General features: G+C 43.5%; 1 protein-coding gene across 5 annotated transcripts in view; it reads right to left on the bottom strand.

Annotated features, from left to right (window-relative positions):
* The window catches only part of ELOVL5 (ELOVL fatty acid elongase 5), a 64,518-nt gene that overhangs the window by 10,440 nt on the left and 28,456 nt on the right, over positions 1–25,622 (bottom strand). For 4 of the 5 annotated variants that reach the window (XM_083431799.1, XM_083431797.1, XM_083431796.1 and 1 more), the window contains exons 2-4: positions 14,092–14,157; positions 11,418–11,605; positions 4,860–4,937 (exon numbers count right to left, since the gene is read on the bottom strand). In XM_083431799.1, the coding sequence (XP_083287925.1) occupies positions 4,860–4,937; positions 11,418–11,605; positions 14,092–14,149 (324 nt within the window). In that variant the 5' untranslated portion in view covers positions 14,150–14,157. Of the gene's footprint in view, positions 1–4,859; positions 4,938–11,417; positions 11,606–14,091; positions 14,158–16,255; positions 16,407–25,622 lie in introns of those variants that run through there. The other variant, XM_083431795.1, reaches the window with a different exon arrangement.

Below are 25,622 nucleotides of genomic sequence, written 5' to 3'. Positions count from 1 at the left end.
CCATAATGTGAAATCATGAAGAATTCTGGTTCCACAAACATGCCAAAACCTGTGTTAAGGTGATGTTACAGGACACGGAACTGTTTAACCTCATGCCTGACACTGAGAACTTGAAAACCAAACTGGAGTTCAGAAAGGTGAGCAGACAGATATCCACACTGTTGTATGGAGAAGAGCCGATTTTGGAAAAATTAGGACTTTTATTTGTCGTGAAATCTTTCCCACATTTCTCTCTACAGAAGTTTATTTTCAGTCCAATGCACATAAACCTGATGATGATGATGATACTGTCCCCCATTTTGTGGAATCCCTCTCAACGTATAACATCATCTCTTCCCTAACATATTAATCTTATTTCTATAATGTCAATGAAAAGAAGAAGTAAGAAGAGTGTGTAGACTCCAGCTAACCTGCTGGTTGGAAGATGAAGACAACAGCTAAGTCTACTTTCAATAAATTGAAAGAACACTACTGTCCATTTTAAGCCCATACACTTCACACACAAAATCCAAGACACCTCATGCTTATTATTGTTTGGTGCTATGTCTCCTGGTTTGGTAAGAGCCTATCTGGTTCTTTGGTAAGAGCCAATCAGCCTTTCTGGTTTGGATGATACAGAGAACTCTGGTATAAGAAACCCAGACATCTGTTCTGAAGAGAATCACCCAAGCAGGTGAGAGAAAGTATACAGGGGATGGCTCATTCCCATTTGAACAAAACATGGTTTATCAGGCCAAGATTGTGACATCTGAACCGGCCCCAAATTTCATAATAGAGAGATTCTGAAAGTTAGAAAGGAAACTCATTGGCATGATTACATGGCCTGACCTTTCAGTGATGTTTCAAAAGCTCTAGGCATGAGAACCCAAAAGGCATGTCGTGATGAACTTCTGGGACTGTACCAGTCCAAAAAGTCCTAAAGAAACTTGAAGGGCCACAATTGGCCCCTGGTCCTGCAGTCCCGTCCCCCCGGCCTACTGGGTTTTGGCACCACTGACTAAATTAGTCGTCCAAAATTTAGTTGAGTCAAGTTGGTGTCACCCATAACAGCGTCCTAAAGAAACCTGGGTCGATACTGCTCATGCTTTTAACATCTATACATCTGAAATATCTTTCATTCTTTTCTTTTTTTAAAAGGTAACTTGTAAAAGCATAAGCTTATCGATTTGCGTCAGCTAAAGCAAACTAACATGGAAAACAGAAGAAGACAGCTGATTTTCCTGGGATGCTGCAAAACAACACAGAAGTGGAATCGTCTTGTAGCCTTCATTAAAGAAGTTACTCGCTGCTTTTGAAATGTAGACACTTGTAACAGGGTCATTTCTTTTCAGGTTTTAAAACACTGCTTCTGTCTGTGATCTAATTTTATCGTTTTATATAATGAGTTGTGCACTACATCTGTCTCACAGTGTCCTCTCGAAGGATATGAGATACTTCATTCTTTGTCGCTAGTTATTACTGTTCCTCCATTCAAACTGTCACATGCAAATGTCAGAAAGTGTTTCCTTAGAAGTGTTCAGTACTATAAGAAACAAAGGAACTGAAAATGAGGGAATTAGGCAATTATGATTCTTATTTGTTCACTGGCTATAATGGGAGATGTAATTTTCAGGCACTATGTTCCGAGGGAGAGACAAGTTAAAAATAGTTTCATGGTTTCTCAGTTCTTTTGACTGCAGGCCAATTTCAGATTTGCTTTTATAAGAACATTTTGCTGCTGGACACTGACAGGTAAAGAAATCTGTCTGGGATATCCTGGCAGGATTCAGAAATGTTCCAATAGGGTTCACACTAAGATTTCAACATCTAACACCCCAGGAAATAAAGAGTGTGGAGAAGCTCTTCCAGGATTCTCAATTTAGCCATGAACTTCACTCACTAATCTTGGGAAAGCTATTACTTCTCAGCCTATCCTACACCACATGAGCTTTTTTATTTGCTTTTTATTTAAGAGAACCTCTAAACTGCTCAGTATTTAAAAACATCTAAGTGGTGTCCAATAATGCAACATAAAAACAATAAAACAGTATCCTAAAAACAGAGATACAAACATAGACAGTCATATAAAAAGAAAAATTCAATAATGACAAGGTCCAACCTTATTGGTCCAGAAAAGTCTGCGCAAATTTGTATGTATTTATAAGACACCAGAGGGAACCAATGGATGATGCTTCATATATTGAGGTTGAATCCTGACAAGACAGAAGTACTGTTTAGGGAGGACAGGGGGTGGGCTGGTGTGGGGGACTCCCTGGTCCTGGATGGGGCAACCGTGCCCCTGAAGGACCAGGTGCGCAGCCTGGGAGTCATTTTGGACTCACAGCTCTCCATGGAGGCGCAGGTCAATTCTGTGTCCAGGGCAGCTGTCTACCAGCTCCATCTGGTACACAGGCTGAGACCCTACCTGCCCTCAGACTGTCTCGTCAGAGTGGTGCATGCTCTAGTTATCTCCTGCTTGGACTACTGCAATGCGCTCTACATGGGGCTACCTTTGAAGGTGACCCGGAAACTACAACTAATCCAGAATGCGGCAGCTAAACTGGTGATTGGGAGCAGCTGCCGGGACCACATAACACTGGTCTTGAAAGTACACTCGCAGTACATTTCTGAGCACAATTCAAAGTGTTGGTGCTGAAATTTAAAGCCCTAAATCTCCTTGGCCCAGTATACCTGAAGGAGTGTCTCCACCCCCATCATTCAACCCAGATACTGAGGTCTAGCACCAAGGGCCTTCTGGCAGTTCCTTCACTGCGAGAAGCAAAGTTACAGGGAACCAGGCAGAGGGCCTTCTTGGTAGTGGCGCCCGCCTGTGGAACGCCCTACCATCAGATGTCAAAGAAATAAACAACTATCTGATGTTTAGCTGACATCTGAAAGCAGCCCTGTTTAGGGAAGTTTTTAAGGACTGGTGTTTTAATGTATATTTAATCTTTTCTTGGAAGCCGCCCAGAGTGGCTGGGGAAACCCAGCCAGATGGGCGGGGTATAAATAATAAATTATTATTATTATATTATATTGTAGAAAAAAGGGTGGAAAAAGTTCATAGTGATATTCCATAGGGTTCATTGCTAGAAGCAACATTTCCTCATGTATGTGCTCTACCCTGAGCTCCTTAGAGGAGAATTGTCCTAGGTAGATTAGAATTTCTATGGGCATAGTGGCTTCTATGCCCCATTGCATTAACCACAAGCTTATGTTTCTAGCAACCATCTCCTAAGTTCCCATTCAGTTACTGCATAACGCAAACCAAGTCCCAGAAGTTCTCATGGTCAGCTGGAGAACAATGAGCCCAGCCTGCCTCTTGACCACACTACAATGCTAGGAGTGACAGCCTGCTGCTGGGAACAATGGTTACAGGAAACGGGTCTCTTTCAGGAGGAACCGGGTCATTAAGAGAGCCAAGGATTGGATGAAGAACGACTCGACTCTCATGCAACGGGGTGGCTTGGGTTTTGAATGGTTGCCCTTTCTCTCCCCACTACCCATGACAATGCCATTTGGCTGATTTTACTAGTATAGCATCTCCTTCACCCTGTGGCAAAGTGGGGCAAGGGGAGGGGAAGTGATGGCCAATAGCTGTGTTGGTCCATAGTGGGTGTGGTTGGAAATCCAAAAACCTACATCAGGCAGTACCTTTATTAGGTCCAACCAATATCTTACAAAACAGTGAGCAAGTTTTGCAATTCAAGCTAGTGAAAAGCTTTCTTTCTTTCTTTCTTTCTTTCTTTCTTTCTTTCTTTCTTTCTTTCTTTCCTTCCTTCCTTCTTTCTTTCTATGGTCACTTCGTTTGCAAAAGTTTCTATACCTCCAGCATCAAGAGCTCAAAATGGAAAACTGCGGAATGCCCAGAAATGTACACATTTCCTACAAAAGAGACACAAAACTTTTGATTCTTGAGTATTGTATGCTAAAGCTATCCAATGTTAGAAGTGGTGTCCCCCATTTTAGCCTCACAACAACCTTGTGTGGTAGGGCTAGGCTTATAGATAGTGACTAACCCAAAGCATTTAACCACCCTTCACTTGGCTCTATGTGCAAGACGGAGTTAAGCAAGAGATTCATGGCTGGCTAAGTTGGGACAGAGATTTCTATGTCTTGTCTAGCATCCTTTAATGCTAGAAATGAAAGCAGTTGACGGAACATGTTCAATTGCCTCCTGAATATTTATCTGCATGGCTCCTAAACCAATGAAAGCACTGCCGTCTCCATCTCCTTGTTAACGACGGAAGAGATGTGACCAGTTTTTAAGTGTACCAAATCACCTGTGGCACTGCCAAATGATGAATTCAACCAACTAAAGCACAATTTTATTCCAGGAAAGTATCTTTATTCAGTGCCAGTAAGCCAAATTACAGTTACATGTATTTCCCACATAAAACGAGGAAGTTTCCAGCTAGGAATTTTAGAGAGGTCCACTGAAAACATATGTAAGTAGCAATACAAAGAACAGAGCGGGCTGCACTTCTTACAAGCCTTGAGTTATCAACATTGGGTGCTTGCATTACTCCTTTATGTTCAGATATGTCTAGATCAGGGTTTCTCAAACTTGGGCCTTCAGCTGTGTTTGGACTCCAACTCCCATCATCCCTAGATAGCATATCAGGGATGAATGAGGGTTGTAGTCCAAAACCAACCGGAGACCCAAGTTTGGGAAACTCTGGATGGACTAGATGGATTTAGTGACGATGCACTAACTTTCCTTTCAAGGCACTATCAAAGCATGCAAATTACAGCAAAGCCTTTCCTTTGGCAATAACAGAGAAGGGTACACGTCCTTCCCAAATATGTAAGAACTGCACTGACCTTCGCTCCAAATGCAAGAAGCAAAGCAAAAGAGTAGAGTCAGCTTATAATGTTACCTTCATATCAGCTTCACCTCCACTGTGCGTATCCTGACAGAAGAAATTGTATCCGCCTTCCCATACTCCTGTCACCAGCTAAGTGAAGAAAGAAAAAGAAAGAAGGCCATTGACAACATTGCACATTTTTACAATACTAATATATATATATATATATATATATATATATATATATATATAGTCATATATATGCAGGTTTTGGTGTCCTCGGGTGTCTTCCCGTGTAAAAGTTGGGGTGTCTAGGCGACGTTTCGACGAGGTCTCACTCGTCATCTTCAGGCTGGTGCTTTCGGCTTCTTGTTACTGGAACAGAGCAGGATCTCAGTGTTTGAGTTCCTATAAATACTGTTGAGGAGGTGTGGTGTATAGCCTCCAATGTTCTGGGCAGAGAGGAGGTTCCCAGGCTAGTGTGCCTTTTCTTCTTTTGTTCCTTAATTACTTGAGGGATATCTTGGGTGATTTCTTGAGTGATTTCCTGAATCCTACTTAGGTGGGTCATTAGGTGTGGATTAGTTGCTAAAGCCTTCGTGTCTTGAACTCTTGAACTTTGTGAAGAGTTTTTCTGAGAAGATGGCTGTACTGCACTTGGTTGTGCTCTGGCTTGGCTTCGTGTATAGGGGCGAGCTGTGGTTTTGTGGCCTGTGCCAGCCAGATCTGTGTAGGGATTGCAGGGGGGTGCAGCATCCGGAGGTGCCACCCTGGTTTGGCTACTGGATGGTGTCTGTAATTTATCTGTGGAGAGGGTCTGGGTTTGGGTCTGGTGTGGTTGATTGGTGATGGCGTTCTGTGTGCCTCTGGATCTGGTGTCAGATTTTGTGGGGAGGGCTAATTTCCAGATGTCTGGCAAGCGGGATGTGTCGTCACGCTTGTTCATGTTGTGAGGGTGTTTCTCTATCTCGATGGCTTCCATGATTATTCTCTTGTGGTGATGTTCCATGTTAAAGAGCAATTTGGAATCTGCAAAATTAATTTCGTGTCCTGTTTCTTTCATGTGTTGGAAAAGAGAGGAAGTTTTTTCTTCTTTTTTGACGGCATTCTTGTGTTCTGCGATACGTGCATTTATTCGTCTGTTTGTTTGTCCAATGTACGTGGCTGGGCAGACTTTGCAGGGTATTTCATAGACCCCTTGGGTCTACACCTAATGACCCACCTAAGTAGGATTCAGGAAATCACTCAAGAAATCACCCAAGATATCCCTCAAGTAATTAAGGAACAAAAGAAGAAAAGGCACACTAGCCTGGGAACCTCCTCTCTGCCCAGAACATTGGAGGCTATACACCACACCTCCTCAACAGTATTTATAGGAACTCAAACACTGAGATCCTGCTCTGTTCCAGTAACAAGAAGCCGAAAGCACCAGCCTGAAGATGACGAGTGAGACCTCGTCGAAACGTCGCCTAGACACCCCAACTTTTACACGGGAAGACACCCGAGGACACCAAAACCTGCATTCCTGTACCCGTGAAAATCTACGAAAGCAAATAGTCATATATATATATATAGTCATATATATATATTCACAAGACCTTAGGGTAAAAGTCCCTCAAAAGCAGTTTCATTAGATGCTGGAGGCAAACAACAGCTTTTAAAAGAGTGGAGAGTAAGAGGGGGATTTTTCTATTCTGGCTTGGTGAGACCACCTCTGGAATACTGTGTCCAATTCTGGGTGCCCCAATTGACAAGCCAGATTGTGAGCAGAGGAGGGTGATTGAGGGTCTGGAAGTCAAGTGCTATGAGGGAAATTGGAATGTTTAGTTTGGTAAAGAGGAGACTGAGAGGAGATATGATAGCCAACTTCATATATCTAAAGGGCTGTGTGGCGTTTGCCCTCCTAGGTGTGTGACATCATACTGGGTTCATAAGGAAAGGGTTAACTAATTGTAAAATGACTAACCAATGGGAACCCTAAGAGTTAGAGTTGTTGAGGAGACAGTCTATGATTCTAAGAGTTCACTGAAGGAGGGCGCAGAGTAGGGCTGCTGGTGGGTGTTGCCTCCCAAGGGCTGGACAGAGGGGCCTTTGGGATTGAGATTCCTTATCATGCTCTACTCAGTCAGGTTTTGGAAATGTCTGCTATCCAATAGCCTGCAAAACCTATCTACTAGAAGTAAAAGTGAGATACAGTGGTACCTCGGGTTACATACGCTTCAGGTTACAGACTCCGCTAACCCAGAAATAGTACCTCGGGTTAAGAACTATGCTTCAGGATGAGAACAGAAATCATGCTCTGGTCTGGTGGCGCAGCAGCAGCAGGAGGCCCCATTAGATAAAGTGGTGCTTCAGGTTAAGAACAGTTTCAGGTTAAGAACGGACCTCCGGAACAAATTAAGTACTTAACCCGAGGTACCACTGTATGTACACATCACAATGCTGAAATAGCCTGCAACTGTTGTGGGGGGGTTTGATAATCTTTAAGAGGGCCTTCTATAAAAGCAGGATGAGAGTAGAGTCTGATTCCAAAACAGTCTTCTTTTACACTTTCCATCAGACTTCTATTTAAAGTCTTCTTGACTTGACCACAAGAAGCTCCCTTACAAGAAAACATGAAAATATAATTTTAGATTTGACAAATATACTGGTCAAATCTCATGAGTATTGACTTGGCTGGGCCAGCAAGCAAAACAAAACAAAACTCAACTCAAGGCAAGAGGCCAGGATTTATAATTTAGATAATGTCTTCTGAAAAATGTTTATCTAGAACTTCATGCAATATATCTTCCTTGACCCCCCCAAAATAAAACCACACACAGCATTTTAAAATCAAAGGACTAACCTCAACATTTGGAGAGCATATATAGTGAATGTCAACTGGTTTCCATAAACAGTTCTAAATGTGCAAGACTCATTGCTTTAGCATGCCTGAGATTTCTCCAGCTGAGATTTCTGCATTTTTATGAAATCAGATATAGCTCTTGTGGCTGAACCAGGACTTGGCTAGTTCATATACACAAAGCTTAGTTGGTGGCCTAGAGGCAGTCACTTTCTATTGGCCTAGACTACCTAACAGGGCTGTTGGGTGGATAAAACTGCGGGGGGGGGGGGCAGGAAAGATAAAATTAAATATGCTTTCCAAACTGTTTGGATGAAGAGGGTGGAACAAAAATATAAATGCAATGTAATAAGCAGCTCTCTTTTGGCATTCCCCCCGACCTAACTTCACTATAAAACTACTGCTTTGTTTCCAGTACAAAAATAAAAACATGCATTTTGAAAACAAGATACTCTAACTTTTTGTTGGGGGGGTGGGAGTACTACCCAATGATAGCATAATCATTATCTGCAGAATTTCCATCCAAACTTTCTCGAGAAACTCTGGCTTTGGAAATACCACAAACAATACGTTCTCCGTTTATAGTTTGCAAGTTCCCCATAGCAACCTGCTGCCCATTCCTGCTGCCACTGCATTCAGTCTCTGTAGTTATCTCATCTTACATTTGAAATGACAAAGAGGCTTCAGCACACATGGGAAGGAGGACTTGACCATTAATTGTTCCCTACAGGATTTCCCACAAGCTCTGCAGCAGCAGTAGTTTGGTGTATGTGTGCTTTTTCTTTGCTGCCAAACAAAACAAAAGAAAACTCTTCTATACATAATGCAGATTTGTGCCCACCATTTAGAAAGCCCCTTACTACTACAGCATCCTAAATTATTATCTGTTCACGGAAGTCAAGATTTCCTCACCTTTTCCAGTCTTGCAGATCACTGGCATTATTAACTAGTCTACTATATCCTGTTGAGCCTTGGCTACTGATTGAAGGGTCTAACCACATATTAGGTTAACAATGTGATTAGCAATGACACAAGGGATTTAAAAAAATAAAATACCAGGTGGGTGAGTGTCACAGAGGGAGAAGCAGGTAACAGATTTTTATTTTTATTTTGCTTTCAAAAACACACACAAAAGGTACATTTTAAAATGTACCATTTCTATTAAGGCAACATGACCCTGAAATCCAAACACAGTATCTGAAGTTATTTGTTCGGCCAGATATTTCCCTTCAAATTAAAAATCAGAAGGGGAAAAAATGCATTCCTGTGAGGTTCTAAAGGAGAAAGGATTGCGTAGATGTGCTCACTGCGAGTAATCCTGGTGCCAAAATATTTGCTCTGGAACACATGCCACAGATGCCGCTATCTCACTTGAAGGCCTACTTTGACACTGCAAGTATGTTCAAGTGGAAAAGTAAATGCAGACTAATGATCTCTAAACAAATAAACTGCTCCTGTCATATCTGCAATAATTAGGCGTTTCCCAAGCAATATAAAAAGTTAGGTATCTAACTTCCCGAGAGGTGCTGTTTGTTGTGAGGTTTTTCCTGCAGGGAGAAGGAGTAGGAACAAACTGCTTAAGACTGTCATGCCACTTTTGCAGAAGATTCTGAACTCCTATTCTAGCACATTTGCTCCTGTTCCCATTTTAGCCGGGATCTTTTAGAACACTTCGCATGAACATCCTACTCAGGTACCAACCAAAGCCAGAATAACTAGGCTACAGAGCCTCCAGACCTTAATAGAATGGGAAAACAAACATTCTCTCCCCAGGTAAGGAAAGGCCATTCTGTGCAAACCAAGAACATGCCATGCTGCCCCCCCCCCCGGAAAGCAACTGATAATGGAACTGGAGAGCACTGGATGGAAGGCTGGAAAAACAAAATCTAGCAAGGGGAGGAATAATTGAATAACCCAGATTCAGCATCAAGAAATATCGAATACACAACTGACAGATTGGTAGCTGGAGGTCCTTTTATCTATTTCTTTCTTCTTTTTACTCTCTTTACTTTTATCTCCCTCGGTGGTTTATTGTTATTCTCATATTATTATTCTGTCTCCTTGTACTTTGGTAAGAACTGTATCCCCTTCATGGATCACTGCCTTGTTGTGGTGAAGGGGCTTGAATAACTCCAGAGAAGCTATGAGCTATGCCGTGCAGGGCCACCCAAGACGGACAGGTCATAGCCAAGAGTTTAGACTAAATGTGATCCACCTGCAGAAGGAACTGGCAAACCACTCCAGTATTTTGCCAATAAAACTCCATGGACATAAAAAAAAGAGAAGCTTTGAGAAGAAAGTGAAAGTTTCCAAGTCATGCTCTGATTCATGGGGTCACAGAGATTTGAAGATGACTAAGATGATGAAACAACAACAAGAAGAACTGTATACAGATAAGGAAGAGGACAGTTTGAGAACCCTGTGTGAGAGGTGGGTAAGGAGAGATACCAGAGGGATGAGGGGCTGTGGGAAGAGAGGGACGGGGCCAGGTGAGAGCTGGGAGGGCACACCTTCCTCTGTAGGGGATGCAAGTTACAATATAAGCAAGGAGTAGTTTCTTTTTTCCTGTTCCTTCTTCCTTTAATTTCTTTCTTTATTGTATTTATTGTAGATTAGTTTGCTTTTTTATGGTATTGTGAAAATGTCAATAATTCCCCCCCCAAAAAACAACATGTGTTTCTAATATCATGGCATTCTACGTAACTATTATTCAAAGGATGTGTTTGCTAGAGACTCATTTCATGCAGTTTTCTGGTCTTCCGAGCTGCTTGCCGTGACATAGGAGCAGGTTATGGTCTCCGTCACTTAACCACACATCTCCCATAAAATGCGGCACGAGGGCTTTGTGCATTCAGGCAGGCGTGGAACAGCCCTGCTTGCTCACTTATTTCAGGAATGTATAAGCTACTTTCTCTGCCAAACCGCACTTGAGGTAAGTGCTACGGTCAAACATGCAAAGCTTTTGCAGGATGAGCTTAGAAGACTATGTTCCTCTGCCACCAGAAAGGCGTTGGTGGCCTGTAAATGTATGAACTGTGCAACTATAATGGTTAACTTTTTAGGAGTGACAATTGGTCAAAGTTTACCAAAGTTGGGGGGGGGGGGCGAGAGAGAAGGAAAAATATCACAAGGATTGTGAAGCCCAAGCTTCCAGACAAATCTATCCACCTTGATCACTGATGGGGCATTTGCTGGTGGTCCCACATGCCCCTGAGGTTTGACTGGCCTTTTTGATTGATTGATTGATTGATTGATTGATTTGATATTGATTGATTGATTCTATTTCTATGCTGCTTTTTATTCAAATAAATCCCAAAGCAGCTGTCAAACAAAAGATAAAAATAACATAATGGAACATCACAAATACAGCATAAATTGTATAGAATGGCAACAAAACAAACAAAGCGCTTTTGAATTTGTACGCATATGCTCTCCCCTCCACCATAACTCATAAACTTTCATTCTGTTCAATGCATCAAAATACACCTGCACATAATGTTCCTGGCAGCAACTCCCATCTGAAGCATCCTTGCGATGGAGGTGGTCAGCACATAGACTCTCTCCCTTCACATCCTTTCTGCCACCTTACCAGGGACTGAGCCTTTTGTATGCAGGCTCTGCCCTGTGGAACTCCTTGCAAAAACAGAGATTTGGTGGGAGCCATTCCCAGTTGCTTTTAGAAGTCTTCTGAATCTGTATTATTCGGAGAGGCCTCCTGAACCCGATATTTTGTATGAAAGCATGGAACAAGCAATGCGAGAAAAATGCACAGCCTCTTCATTTCTTACCTCATAAAACATATAGAGGGACAGAAGCGTAAGCCCGAGGTTATAGACCACTAGAATACCCCTGAAGGTGAACGGCTGCCTGTTCCGCATGTACTTTGGTCCTAACCATACGATTAATAAGTATAAGACGGTGAAGATGAAGGTAGGTGTGTAATTGGTCAGGAGAAACCATCCTTTTACTCTGGGATCTGAAACGGAACACAAAGGCAACACTGTTATCTGGATTAACACAATTTCAAAGACTTCTGAGACTCAAGACTGGCGGAATATTCATTGTTAGGAAAGGCAGGGTGCACATTTATGCATGTTGTGGAAGCAGTTGCTCCAGAGCATCTGACCAGATTCAATACCAACATTTCAGACCAAAGGGAGTTGGGAGGGCAATCTATGTTAGTGGTTTCTGGTGCGTGTGGAGATTTGGTTCCCCCTTTAGCAAGGCTTTTCTAAGAGAAGCCAAAGCAATAATAGCTGGGAGATACAGTGAGAAAAGCCCGTTGCTCTGAATTGCACACAAACCCCACACCCGTGGCGAGGTTTTATTTAATTGCTCTGTTGCTAAACAACTAATTATGCTCCCTTTACAAAAGTGCTGCTCCCTGAAGGAGCACCTGACACACTAGCCTTTCCTACTTCTCTCTCAAATATTGATACCTGGTGCTTTTATATTCCAAGTTACTTTTAATTCTCTCCTTCCTGACATCTCCATTACTCCCATTATCTGAAATCAGATGGATTTTGTGAGAGCCAAGATGCTCACCTCACCTTTCAAGTTGGCAGTTTCTCAGTTTTATTGATTCCCACCCATCTGAACTACCAGGCTTTGTGGCAAAATAAGGAGAATGTAGCTAGGGATGATGGGAAATGTAGTCTCAAAACAGGTGGAGACACAGGTCTGGGAAACCCTGCTCTAAAGTCTTATTTTTCAAAGGATGAAGATGACTGGGATTGATTCTCAGTTAAACATCTGGCTAGCTCAGATGACAACCTTGACCTAGGCTTAGAGCTTTGAGAACTTAAAGAAGAAAAGCCACTTGATTCTGGGACAGCCTACATATATATTGACCTATTCCAACCTCTTTTTCTTAATGGGGACACAGAACATTCATAATGTAGGGATATTCTTCACAACTGTGAGCAGGGCAGTGGGGTGGGCTAAGTGAAGACAATCTGCAACTATTAACTATGATGTTGTTCACTGCTCCTGCTCCGGCTGCACAGAAAAAGCATTTTGGTTCCTGAAATTCATTCCGTTGCACAGGTAAAATGTAACGGATAGAATTCTACAGCCAAGATCCAATGATCCCCAAGCATGCACCTCCAGATGGTGGAGATCTCAGTTGCCTTCCTGGTGCTCAGGGCATCTTCACTTGGTCACAAGCGGTCAAAAGTCAGGCGCAAAACATGCCGGGCGCCTGGCTAAATTTGAACACCGAACTTGGGTCTTTCTCCACACAGCATTGTGTGTTCTGTCATTTAAGCTACAATATGAGCTTTTATCTTTCCCGCAGATATCAATGGCATTTCAGCGGTTCAGTTTGGATAGATTGCTTCCACAATTGTTTAACATACGCCAAATGCAAGAGCAATTTCATATTTTCCGATAGCTGTAATGTTTATGAGTCTATTAACTGACAGGAGTTTTTGAACATGTGCTAACATAACGCGGGTGGCGCTGTGGGTTAAAGCCTCAGCACCTAGGGCTTGCCGATCGAAAGGTCGGCGGTTCGAATCCCCGCGGCGGGGTGCGCTCCCGTCGTTCGGTCCCAGCGCCTGCCAACCTAGCAGTTCGAAAGCACCCCCGGGTGCAAGTAGATAAATAGGGACCGCTTATTAGCGGGAAGGTAAACGGCATTCCGTGTGCGGCTCTGGCTCGCCAGAGCAGCGATGTCACGCTGGCCACGTGACCCGGAAGTGTCTTCGGACAGCGCTGGCCCTTGGCCTCTTTGAGTGAGATGGGCGCACAACCCTAGAGTCTGTCAAGACTGGCCCGTACGGGCAGGGGTACCTTTACCTTTACCTTTAACATAAATGGGCTGCCTCATTCATGTGTTTTCCACTCTGACGTCAGGACCGAATGTCACTACAGAATTCTCACCCCGCAGGGTCATCGGAACATGCGGGCTCAATTTTTGTGCCAACTCAGCTGATGCAGAGGGTGAGATCAGCGAGGGTGCCTCAAATGCAATATGTCTAAGCAAACACATAAAAAGGGCAACTATTTCGTTTTGTTCGTGACTGTGCTTTCCATGGGAACAGAACCACAGAGGCAGAGTCTTAAAAGGAGCTATTTTGTACACAGAAGAATTCAGCGCAGAAATATGCTATTTGCTCACTGACGCTGCTGCTGGGGAGTTTATTTATTAATGTAACTATAGGCCACCTCTCCAAAAGATCTAGCTACCTAAAGTGGCATAAATCAGAACACCCCTTGTATTGAATTCCAACAACGATAAAAGTATACATCTAATAAAGCACTTGTATCCATTGCAAGCCAAAACAAAGCAAAGCAAAACAAAAAACCAACCATGCAGGGATTTCAGTCCTCATTCCAGTGACTACTACACAACATCTTAGTTAAGAGTTTTTTTAAATGTCACTGTATTCAGGAACATAAAAACCTTTGGCAAGTAATCAGAAACTAGGTAGCCCACCCTCTCCCAAATAAACCACCTACCTCTGGGTCCAAGCCAAACGTCCAGATAGCTATTGATTGTTTCATCCAGAGACGTCATTGTGCAACCTATATGGAAGATGGGGAGAAAACAGTTATTTTGCTCTTTTCTATGGAAATGCTGCTATCAGGATACAGTTTAAACTAGCATGAGATACCTTTGTGGGTGTGGGAATCCATGGCTCCCTAGATGGTGCTAGACTGCAACACCCATCTCCCTAAGCATTGACCGCACTGGCTGTGGCTGATGGGAGTTGGAGTCCAGCAACAACCAAAAGGCCACAGGCTCCCCAAGTATTCCTCTGAACACTTGGAAGATTTTTGCAGGAATATTTGGGGAATTACAGCCCATCTTTTGCACTGAAGGCTGCTCCACTGTCAGTATACCTCTGAATCACAGGTGGAAAGAGTGCTGTTGAACTCACATCAGGGTATTAACATGACTTTCTGCATTTCCCAAGGCCAGGACACAAATAAGGAGCCTATACTACTTTAAATGTGCATTTATAAATGGTACTCTTCTACTTATCACAAGGGAGGCTTAAAGGAGATTTAGGGAAATTCCGCAAAACGTTACGTTAGATACACATTTCCTTATGGAGTTTCAAATGCATAAAGCATGGCGTAACTTTGTAAGACTTGTTTTGCATTCAGTAGTTATGAGCTGCAGGAAGACCACAAATAATGGGAGAAGACACTGACGCTGAACAGAGCACACCATAAAGTTTACATCCCTAAAGACGCATTTAAAAACATCTCCTGCCATCTTGAAGGCAGCGTACAAGAAAAGAGACAAAATGGAAGCCATCTCTACTTTACTTGGATACTGAAAAACAATATTCACAAGTCAAAGCCTGAACCAGATGCAGCAGGAACTTGTTTTATAGCTCGTAGCTGCACAGGAAACACTTATAATTAAAAAGGGACTCTTCACCTGCCTTCCTCCTCTCCTACTTTATAAATAATCCTGAGTCACTTTTTGGCCTCTGTGTGTGTGTGTGTGTCTGTGTGTCTGTATGCACAAAACAAAACAAGTCTATGTACAGCGAAACCATAGCAGCAGCTCATTTAACCAAAAGATGAGAGTTGCCAAATAAAGCTTACCCGCAGCCCTGATATTTCAGACCAAGTTTAAACACAGCAGAATAAACAGTGTCTTATAATGGACTTAATGCCACCTTCCAAATAAGCACAGCAGAACCAAGCTTGTCAAGTAAACCCTTCCTGGGACTTCACCTTTCGACAGTATGCATAGAGGAGGGTCGCACTATCAAAACCATGCAGCTCTGCAGCATCTGAAAATGAGGGTACTCTTTGCTGCCTCCTGCTGCACCAATGTCCAGAGGTGGGTGGATGTGTTTAAGGGGGGAAAGAGAGAGATCAGGTCTCTAGTTACCAGGTCAGCACCAACACTTGTGGTGCTGTGTTGACATCTTCCTAACCGGCAGAGACCAAAGCGCAGTCAAGAACCATTTTACTGCATTCAGAGACTCAATTTTTGGCATCCTCAGTTCAAAGGATCCCTGGCAACTGGGAAGACTTCTGCCTGGATGAAGCATTGCTAAGCAGAGTACATAATACCTTCCTTGGAGGTTTTTTAGCAGAGGTTGGATGGCATTTGCTATGGATGCTTTAGCTGAGTTTTCTGCATTCCTTGGGTTCTGTCAAAACTCCGCAATTCTATTATTCTACTGGAATAGAAGGACCAATATAAGGCAGCTACACACATGCACACATATTATCTACCACTAAACGGGATGCAGGCACAGAATAATAAAGCACAATCAACACAGAGGTTAGTAAGAAAATACTCCTCTTTGTAAAGCGTTCCAGAACTACATTCTTTCCCTAAAGTAGTCACACTGTATCTCCCAGGTCCGTCCCATATATTGTGCAAGTTTGCAACTTTTGAGCTGTTCGCACTGCTAGAGTTGCCATATTTGGAAGAGCAAAGAAGAGGATACATTTGCAGACTTTCTGCTTTTAACTACGGATCGCTATGGCGACTCTCATTTTACAAACCCATGAAAAAGAGGGCATGTCCTGGAAAAAGAGGACATATGCCAACCCCATGTCGCGGCCACCAATTCCCAGTTACTGACACACAAGGGAGTCCTGCTGCTACCCCCCCCCCCCCCGCCAACCCTGAACTATGCAAAGAACCCACATTTCATGGAGCTGTAGAGTTATGTTGCTGAGATCTCTCAGTAGCCAGCAATGCTACATTCAGACAAGACCAGGCAGGGCATTTCAAACAGGGTGTGTGTATCAGAAGAAATGGTAAGATTCGCAGCAACAAAAGGTTTCACAGGCCCATGCTGAGATAAAATCAATATTAAATTGTTAAAAGGAAACAGCGTACTCCAAGGGCATACCCACCCCCAAGCGTCTCCTGTTTCCCCCCCTCTTGGGTGGGAAAGCAAGTATTCATCCCTTCTCACTGTATTTCTCTAAACAACAACAGCCACCACCCAATGCTGGATAATGCCACAGAACTACCATGCCCTTTCTGAGCTCTGCTCATCCCAGGAATAGGAGTATGCAACTGGCTACTTTAACAAGATTGACATAATCCACACTATCAGCAATATGGCTATACTAAGGATGGCCCCCCCCCCCAAGATTTGCATTAGTAAGTTCCCCTCGTCCCCCCCCCCCCACACACACACACTCAGGAGCGGGAATATCACTTCTTCTTTTTTGCATGAAATAAAACTCAGGTAATGATGATGATTTATTTATACCGCACCCATCTGGCTGGGTTTCCCCAGCCACTCTGGGCAGCTTCTAGCAAAATATTAAAAACATGATAAAACATTAAAAACTTCCGTAAACAGGGCTGCCTTCAGATGTCTTCTATAAGTCAGATAGTTGTTTATATCTTTGACATCTGATGGGAGGGCGTTTCACAGGGCTGGCTCCACTACTGAGAAGGCCCCTAACCTCACTTCTCACAGTGAGGGAACTGACACCAACACTTTGAATTGTGCCCGGAAACGTACTGGGATCCAATGCAGGTCTTTCAGGACCGGAGATATGTGGTCTCAGTGGCCACTCCCAGTCTAGCTGCTGCATTCTGGATTAGTTGTAGTTTCTGGGTCACCTTCAAAGGTAGCCCCACATAGAGGGCATTGCAGTAGTCCAAGCAGAAGATAACCAGAGTGTGCACCACTCTGTCAAGCCAGTCTGCGGGCAAGTAGGGTCTCAGGGTCTGGTAGACAGCTGCCCTGGACACAGAATTGACCTGCACCTCCATGGTCAGCTGTGAGTCCAAAATGACTCCCAGGCTGTGCACCTGGTCCTTCAGGGGCACAGTTACCCCATGTCAGGATCATGACACTTCTAGATGGTCACTAATTTCAGGTAGTATCAAATCACATGCTGGTAAATTAAGCTTGGATGATTAAAGGTGATTTGAAGGTCTTGCACAGCTAACCAATTTCTCCTCTCTCCCGAACCCCCCCCCCCAACTTTTAGCTGTAAGGAAAGTGACAGGAAAATGAAGTGGGCAGTGTGGGACGACAACTGCTTTGATGGAACACTGTCTTAGCCTCCCCACAAACAAATCAGAATGAATGCTCAATAAACAGGTCTTCTGGAAGTACTCTTATGGCTCAGTTGGTAAAGCATGAGAATCTTTACCTCAGGGTTGTGGGTTCGAGACCCACGCTGGGCAAAAGATTCCTGCATTGCAGGGGGTTAGACTAGAAGACCCTCGGGATCTCTTCCAACTCTCCAATTTTATGGTTTTTACAAAGAGCATGAACTTTGCTGATACGTTTTGATTTTGGGGGGCACACTCCTGTCCAGCCACAGATAACATGGAAATCCTCCCTGAAATTTTTAACAGGCTTCAACAACATTAGCTAGAAAGTTTAGATCTGCCACGCAATTGAACTAAAGTACACAGACTTCTAGAATAATGGAAAATGGGACTTTAATTTTCCTCCCTCAATATAATGGACTGGAAGAATAACTCAAAACAATTAGAGGCATGGAACGTGCAAATTAGAAGATTGTGTGAAACATAAGGTATTTGCTCATCTCTCTGTAGGTATGTCACAAAATGGCCCACACCCACAAAAGTTAACAATTGGAATGGGATCCCCCAAGGTGCTTCCGGGGGCAGGGAAGCAGAAGGGGCATTATTCCAAAACTAAGCAGTCAAAATGCAGAGCATAACATTTCCTTTGCCATTGAGACAAGCACTCCAGCACAACACAAGACCCAAACACACATGAGCTGTGAGGTGTCCACTGTCTCACCAGATCGCTGGATCGTGGGGGAGGAAGTTGTTTTCTAACAGCAGTGTGTGTCCATGCTTCTGCAATACAGTGGTACCTCGGGTTAAGTACTTAATTCGTTCCTGAGGTCTGTTCTTAACCTGAAACTGTTCTTAACCTGAAGCACCACTTTAGATAATGCGGCCTCCTGCTGCTGCCGCACCACCGGAGCAAAATTTCTGTACTCATCCTGAAGCAAAGTTCTTAACCCGAGGTACTATTTCTGGGTTAGCGGAGTCTGTAACCTGAAGCGTATGTAACCCAAGGTACCACTGTATAAACTGAGTTTACTAGTGTAAACAAGTATAGCATGACATGGTAAAGGCTGCATACAAAATATATATTATTTGCAAAACAAACTGAGATAGGAAAGTCCTCTTTCCCCTTGTAATTAGAAACTTGGGGAGGAGAACATTTACAGGTGAGTCATCCACTTGCCACTTGCTGAATCTCCATGTGGTCATCTCACTTGGCTGAATTGACAATGATTGATTTGGTTACATAATACCATTATGGAATAAGCCAGAATGGTTTTGTGCTTGTGTAAATTTATTTGTATATGTATTAAGAGATGCAAGGTCTCTAAAGCCATTCAGTGGGTGGGGTGGGGAGAACATGGAGAAAATGTATACAGTGTAATGCATCAAATACACCATTATATACATTTTTAAAAAACTTGGCATATAAAATTCTTCATACTACACACCCTGAATGAATAAAATATTGTCTTTCAAAGCATTTCACTCATCCCAAAAGAGAAACTACTTTGTTGGAGGTTTTTCCTCAGTGTGCCCCCCAAATGGAGTTTTACCCCCTCCCAATAAACACAATGTTAGAAATATTTAGAAAGATCATTTTTGAGGATGGGGAATGGTATATAGCATCTGTGTTCCTCTCCAAATATGTCTAGGCTTTCACATCTAAATAAAAGCAAAACCACTGCTTAAACTGAATTCAGTTCTTTAAAAAGAAATAAAACACTACTTTCACAAAAAAAGAGCTTGGGGGGGGGGGAGTCAAAAATATGAACTGTCTGGGAGGCTTTGGTCCCCTGCTTGCCCAATTGACCCTGTTTTTCAATCTCAGTTGACTATCCCTCCTTCCTGCATTATATCTGGGTGGGGCTGGCTCATGTTTAAAAATGTGAACCTGCTACCACCATCATATACTGTGGAGACCTTAGCTATGCTGTTACGAAAGTGTTTTGTGTATGTTTTTCCCCTCTCTCTCTCTCAACTTCTGCCAACTCCTGACATCTGCTGCAGTGTTCTGAATGGAGAGCGAGAGACTGTGTATGTGTTACGTATATCCCCAAATATGTAGACATAACGTTTGGGATCTGAATTAACAATTAAACCATTAAAAAAATAATCCACCGGCTCAAGTGGCAGCAGTCCCACCTTTTTCTCTTTTCTTTTCCCTTTCCAAGAAACTGCAGGGATTTCTGGGAATACAACTCTCATTCTCTTTTGTAACGGGAAGAAAAACGATATTTTGCTGTCTCCTCCAACTCTGAGGAAACAAAAGCTGACTGTCATGACAGAAATTGCAGAGAAAAACAGGAACATCGCAACAGTGATGGTTCTTTTTACTATCTTTCTTTTTCCAGCTATAGTGTGTGATATTTGCAACAAGGATTGTATTACGTGAAGGCCTACCCTTCTTAAGGAGGCTTCAGTGGGAAGCAATTGTCTTCTGACATTCTGTGGATGAGTAGGATGAGCTCAATTATGTGTGCATGGGTAGGCGGGGGGGGGGGGGGGACTTGGGGAAAGGCACCTCCTACCTCCACACTCCTTTGGCCCTTTAAGATTTGTGGTGGAGTCCCTCTGAACCACAGGGTGGTCCACCATGTTGTTTCGCATAAACCACATCCACTTTTTCAGGACTTGATGTCATATCAGGCATGGGAAAGTTCAAACCACACCTAAAAGGCCCTAAACAGCCTCGGCCCAGTATACCTGAAGGAGCATCTCCACCCCCATCATTCTGCCCGGACACTGAGGTCCAGGGCAGAGGGCCTTCGGGCAGTTCCCTCACTGTGAGAAGAAAAGTTACAGGGAACCAGGCAGAGGGCCTTCTCGTTAGTGGCGCCTGCCCTGTGGAACGCTCTCACGTCAGATAACTATCTGACTTTTAGAAGACATCTGAAGGCAGCCCAGTTTAGGGATGCTTTTAATATTTGATGAATTGTTGTATTTTAATATTTTGTTGGAAGCCGCCCAGAGTGGCTGGGGAAATCTACCCAGATGGGCAGGGTATTATTATTATTATTATTATATAAAAGGAGGAAGAATTGGGAGTGCACTCAAAGTCCCAATTCTTCCTTTGCTGCAAAGAAAGTGTTGCTTTGATTTCCTGGCTAGAATTTTTGTTTAAAGGCCACCTTGCATTTAAAGACATGGGTATGCCACTCTCATGTGCTGTTTGGACATTATTTTCTAAAAAAATATATAGTAATAAGAACTGGGACAGGAAGTGCCTGCTTAGAGGTGACAAAAGTCTTGCAAGGATGTAAAAGTAACTTCCAGTACATAAGGCTCCGTTGCTTATTGGCAAAGAGAGAAAAATGCACGGGGTGCAATCTCTTCCTTCATATTGGTTGGAAGGTATTATAAAAGGAGCTTGTCTTCCCCTGGAAACCCTTTGTGCCTTTGCAGGAGGTCTGCCTCACATGGAGAATGAAAGCCGTAAGTGATTCTGACAAAGTTAGAGCCTGCTAGCCAAAGCACTTCCCTGAGAATTAAGAGGTAATCTGCAGAATGCAGTCCAGATGAACCCAACCAAAAAAAACTCACCACATCTCTCCCCATTAAGATGACTTTCACAATCCTCCAAGCCAAACAACATCTCCTCTGCCAGAGTTCAAAAGTATAACTATTACACTGGGAAATTCAGCACGGTACAATTAGTCACAGTACAGAAATGGCAGGCTAGCCTTGCGGAAGAGTTTTGAAGCCACATGATCAAAGGATAAATTCCGGCTAGTTCAAACTCGTGTTTGTGGCTCCGACGCCAGTCCAGAACAGACCCACTTCCAGGCATGAATGGATTTAATCTATGCTTGCTGTCTTGTTAGGATTCTTTTCTCCTAGTATCAAGGCAGTGCACTGGAGATTTTGATACACCAGGTCTTCGGCACAGCTCCCCCTCAAGCATTTCCCTCGCCCCAGCCTCACGTCTCCAGCTGTCTCTCCAATATTTCTGCTTGGACGCTTCATTGTTGTCTCAGTCTCAATCGTCTCAAGACTGTACTTCTCATCTTTCCTCCCAAGACTCCTTTCTTTGTTCCTGCTTCACCCTGCACACTTTCTTTGTTCGTCGACAATGTTGCCATCTACCCTGTCGAACAGGCGTGTAACCTTGGTTTTTCTCCCCCTCCTTTGTTCCTCATGCGGAGTCCACAGCTGCATTGTGTTGCTTTGCAAAAAACGCGGCCCTTCCCACCGCAGGAACTCAAGTCTACGCCATGGTAATCTCTCATCTAGACTGCAGTCTCCTCCTCCTCTTTGGTCTTCTGCTGTCTCACCTGGGTCCCCTCACATCTGTCAAGCACTCTGCCACTGTAACAACATGCCTCTGTCACCACTCTGATCACGCAACACCACTCCTTGAAATCTCTACCCAGGAAAGGAATTTGTTTTAGAAATGATAATTACTGATCTATTGTGGATTTGACACTTTGTGGAGTCACCTCCCTTGTAGATATTGCAAATGTTGAAATATTGCACGTGCAGGAATAGGCAAGTGGATAGCCGATGGTTAGGGATAAAGTAGTTTAATGGAATGTGTATTAGAAAATAAAGCAGCAACAGGAGGAAACTGGATAAGAATAGAGGGCAGGAAACCAATTTTTTGGGGGAAACTGTATTAAATTTGTTTTAATTTGTGGCTGATTAGGTGCGATCTGGAAAAATCAATAAAAACGATTCGGCAAATTTTATCTACTTCTTTCTGTCTGTTTCCACATTCAGCGCAAGGTCCTTCAACCTCCTCCATAGCCTTGCCCCCGCCACCCCCATCTCCTGATACAATCCTGCCAATGACCTTTGCTCATCTAGTTCCACCACTTGTAGCTGCTCAAAGGTTTTCTACATCCTCCAACAATTCCATCACTTCTCCCTCGCTGCCCTGTGCCTGGGACTGCTTCCCAGAACATCTGTCCAAAAACCAGCTAATGCCCTAATGGAACTCTGAGCATGCACAACTAAAACAACCACACAACCACGTTTGCACGTCACAATAAGCAAGGCATCCAGCCAGTGAAGCGGGGGGGGGGGGAATCCCTGTGGGAATTTTATATTTCTTAAAATTCATTAGCAACAATGAATGGATGCACTAGCTGAAAATGCCGCAGTAGGCAAGCTTGGCAAGTTTACAGTTTTGTTTACTAAATAAAAGGAAACTGAACGTGCTAAATCCAATCCCTCTGGAGGGAATTGGAAATTTTCTGATGAAGACTGAAAACACTAATTTGCGCATGATTTTTTTTTTTTTTTTTTTTACAAAAAAGGATGATTTCCCATTCAAAATGTTTTGTAAAAATCTCCATTGCTGTCACTGGGAAAACATGTCTGAACCAAAATATTGGCCAGTTGTTCACCAACAAGCTAGTATATGCAAGCCAACAAACCATGGCTTTTTTAAAAAAAATACCCAGGATTCAATGCTTGGCCACCACAGTAAGCAGAGCTCCTGGTTTGTTTCTCCCACCTGTTCCTGACCTAAAATTTATTTGTGAGCTCCTCTTGTACTCTGTAAAATGCCACATAACCACTGGTGTCCTCATATAAACAGAAAGCACGCCTACTGAATAAGATTCCCATTGGTAAAGTCTACCTTTCAGGTAGCTTGCCTGACACTTTATTCATTTTCTTCTACATTCTTTCCACTGATATTTCTTCTAGATCCTAACTGCTACTAGGAATCGTTAAGAAGCTCACTGGGGTAGGGTGTTTTTTTTTTTTAAAAAAAAAAGGTAGAAAGGTCACTCCCTGCCTCTTTAAAATATGCTCCTCTGCCTTCGCAGCGGACAAACTATCTCTTTTACCTCTACGGTCACAGAAAACATCCCTGGTTTTATGTAAGAGCAACAGCCTCCAAAGAAACACCACTGATAATTATCAAAATGAGAGATGCTGAAGCTATACTCACTGGTAACTCAAGAAAGATGCAATATAAGAGCAGGCTTGCAAGCTAGAGATGTCTCCAAAGTCATAATTACCTGGTTTGGAATATGGATTTGCCCTGCTTGTAACGCTGGCAGTATTATGAATCAAGTGTCACTCCCTGGCACAAGTTCTTCTTTGGCTCGGAAGGTAAAATGAGATTCTCATCGTGCAGAGTCAGCATTCAGGCTGACCCAGCGACTTTTGAAGGGGCAAGCACAAAGTCCTTTGTGTGTTAACTCCTTGCTGTCAACAAAGCTCAGCTAATATCACTGTGAAATATGTGACCCGACAACCGATCAAAATGCAAGGCTGCTTGAGGAGTATCATCTGTTTGAGTCCATTAAAAGAGGCTAATCCCAGAGCAGCCAGTTTGCTGCCAACATTTCACACGGCTGTTCTCCTCCATCCACAGGAACACTGAAAGCTGCCCTCCACTGAGTTCATCCAGTTTACTACTGTCTACCAGTGCTAGAAACTCAGATATATAAGCTAGGCGCCAAATGGCTTCTTAAACCAAGATTACACCAAAACGGAATGTCTACTTGCCCTTTGGGGGCAAGACAGCTCTAAAGTTCTTCAAATGACAGACTGACTGTGATTGTTAAGCATCTGGCTAGTTCAGATGACAACCCTGAGCTAGGTTAAGAGCTTTGAGAACTTAAAGAAGAAAAGTCACTTGCTCCAGAGACAGCCCACATATATATTGGCCTGCCACTACCTCTTTTTCCTTAATGGTGACACAGACCATTCATAATGTAGGGATATTCTTCATGACTGTGAGCAGGACAATGAGGTGGGCCAAGTGAAGACAAGCTACAACAATTCACTGTAATGTTGTTCACTGCTCCTGCTCAGACGGCAAAGAAAAAAGCATTTTGGTTCCTGAAATTCATTCCGGTTGCGCAGGTAAAATGTAACGGGCAGAATTCTACAGGATGTGGTATTAGTGTGTGAAAACAATCCAGATCCAAGGAACCCCCTTCATGCAACTCCAGATGGTAGAGATGTCAGGCACCTTCCTGGTGCCCAGGCATCTTCCCGTGGTCAAAAGTGGCCGAAAGCTAGGTGCAAAATGCGCCTGGCTAATTTTGAACTCTGCTGTATGGAAATGAGAGCTGGACCATAAAGAAGGCTGATCGCCGAAGAATTGATGCTTTTGAATTATGGTGCTGGAAGAGACTCTTGAGAGTCCCATGGACTGCAAGAAGATCAAACCTATCCATTCTTAAGGAAATCAGCCCTGAGTGCTCACTGGAAGGACAGATCCTGAAGCTGAGGCTCCAATACTTTGGCCACTTCATGAGAAGAGAAGACTCCCTGGAAAAGACCCTGATGTTGGGAAAGATGGAGGGCACAAGGAGAAGGGGACAACAGAGGACGAGATGGTTGGATAGTGTTCTCGAAGCTACCAGCATGAGTTTGACCAAACTGTGGGAGGCAGTGGAAGACAGGGGTGCCTGGCGTTCTCTGGTCCATGGGGTCACAAAGAGTCAGACATGACTAAACGACTAAACAACAAGTGTCTATGGGACTGGCAGCAACTCTCCAGAATTTCAAGCAGCAGGCATACCCAAGCCCTACCTGGAGATGCCAGGATTGGATCTGGGGTCTTCAGCATGCAAGACAGAGAGACTCTACCACTGAGCTACATCTCAGTATAAAACTCTCAGCTTCAACATACATATGCTACCATAAGACACCGGTTGGAAAACCGACAAGCTTCCTGCTCAACACCCTGTCCCAAGAGGCTCGCATAAGCAAAGCTAAATAAAAACTGACCTGACCAGCATTTTTGCCTTCTGGTGCCTTCCTAACAGGACTGTCAGATGACAGCCCAAAAGTCTATCCCCCTTCCTGGCAATTCTTTCATCTGCTCCCTTTGCTGTCACCACCTCCTCTTCCAGCAGCGAGAGTTAGCAGATTGTTCTGCTAGAGGTGGTAGCAGAGTGTGCCACTTTCACTGAGAGGTCTGGCTGCAAAGCACTTTGTAAAAAAAAGTTTCCCCAGCCAGTGGAATAGGTGGTGGCGGCCTGCAATTAGAGAAGGGTAAGGAAAGGCTAGTTTCTCTTTAAGGTCAAGT

Source organism: Podarcis tiliguerta, assembly GCF_965153285.1.
Source record: "Podarcis tiliguerta genome assembly, chromosome: 3".
Classification (NCBI taxonomy): Eukaryota; Metazoa; Chordata; class Lepidosauria; order Squamata; family Lacertidae; genus Podarcis; species Podarcis tiliguerta.
Note: the sequence above shows the minus strand (reverse complement) of the source record. Positions and strands in the feature narration are given on the sequence as shown.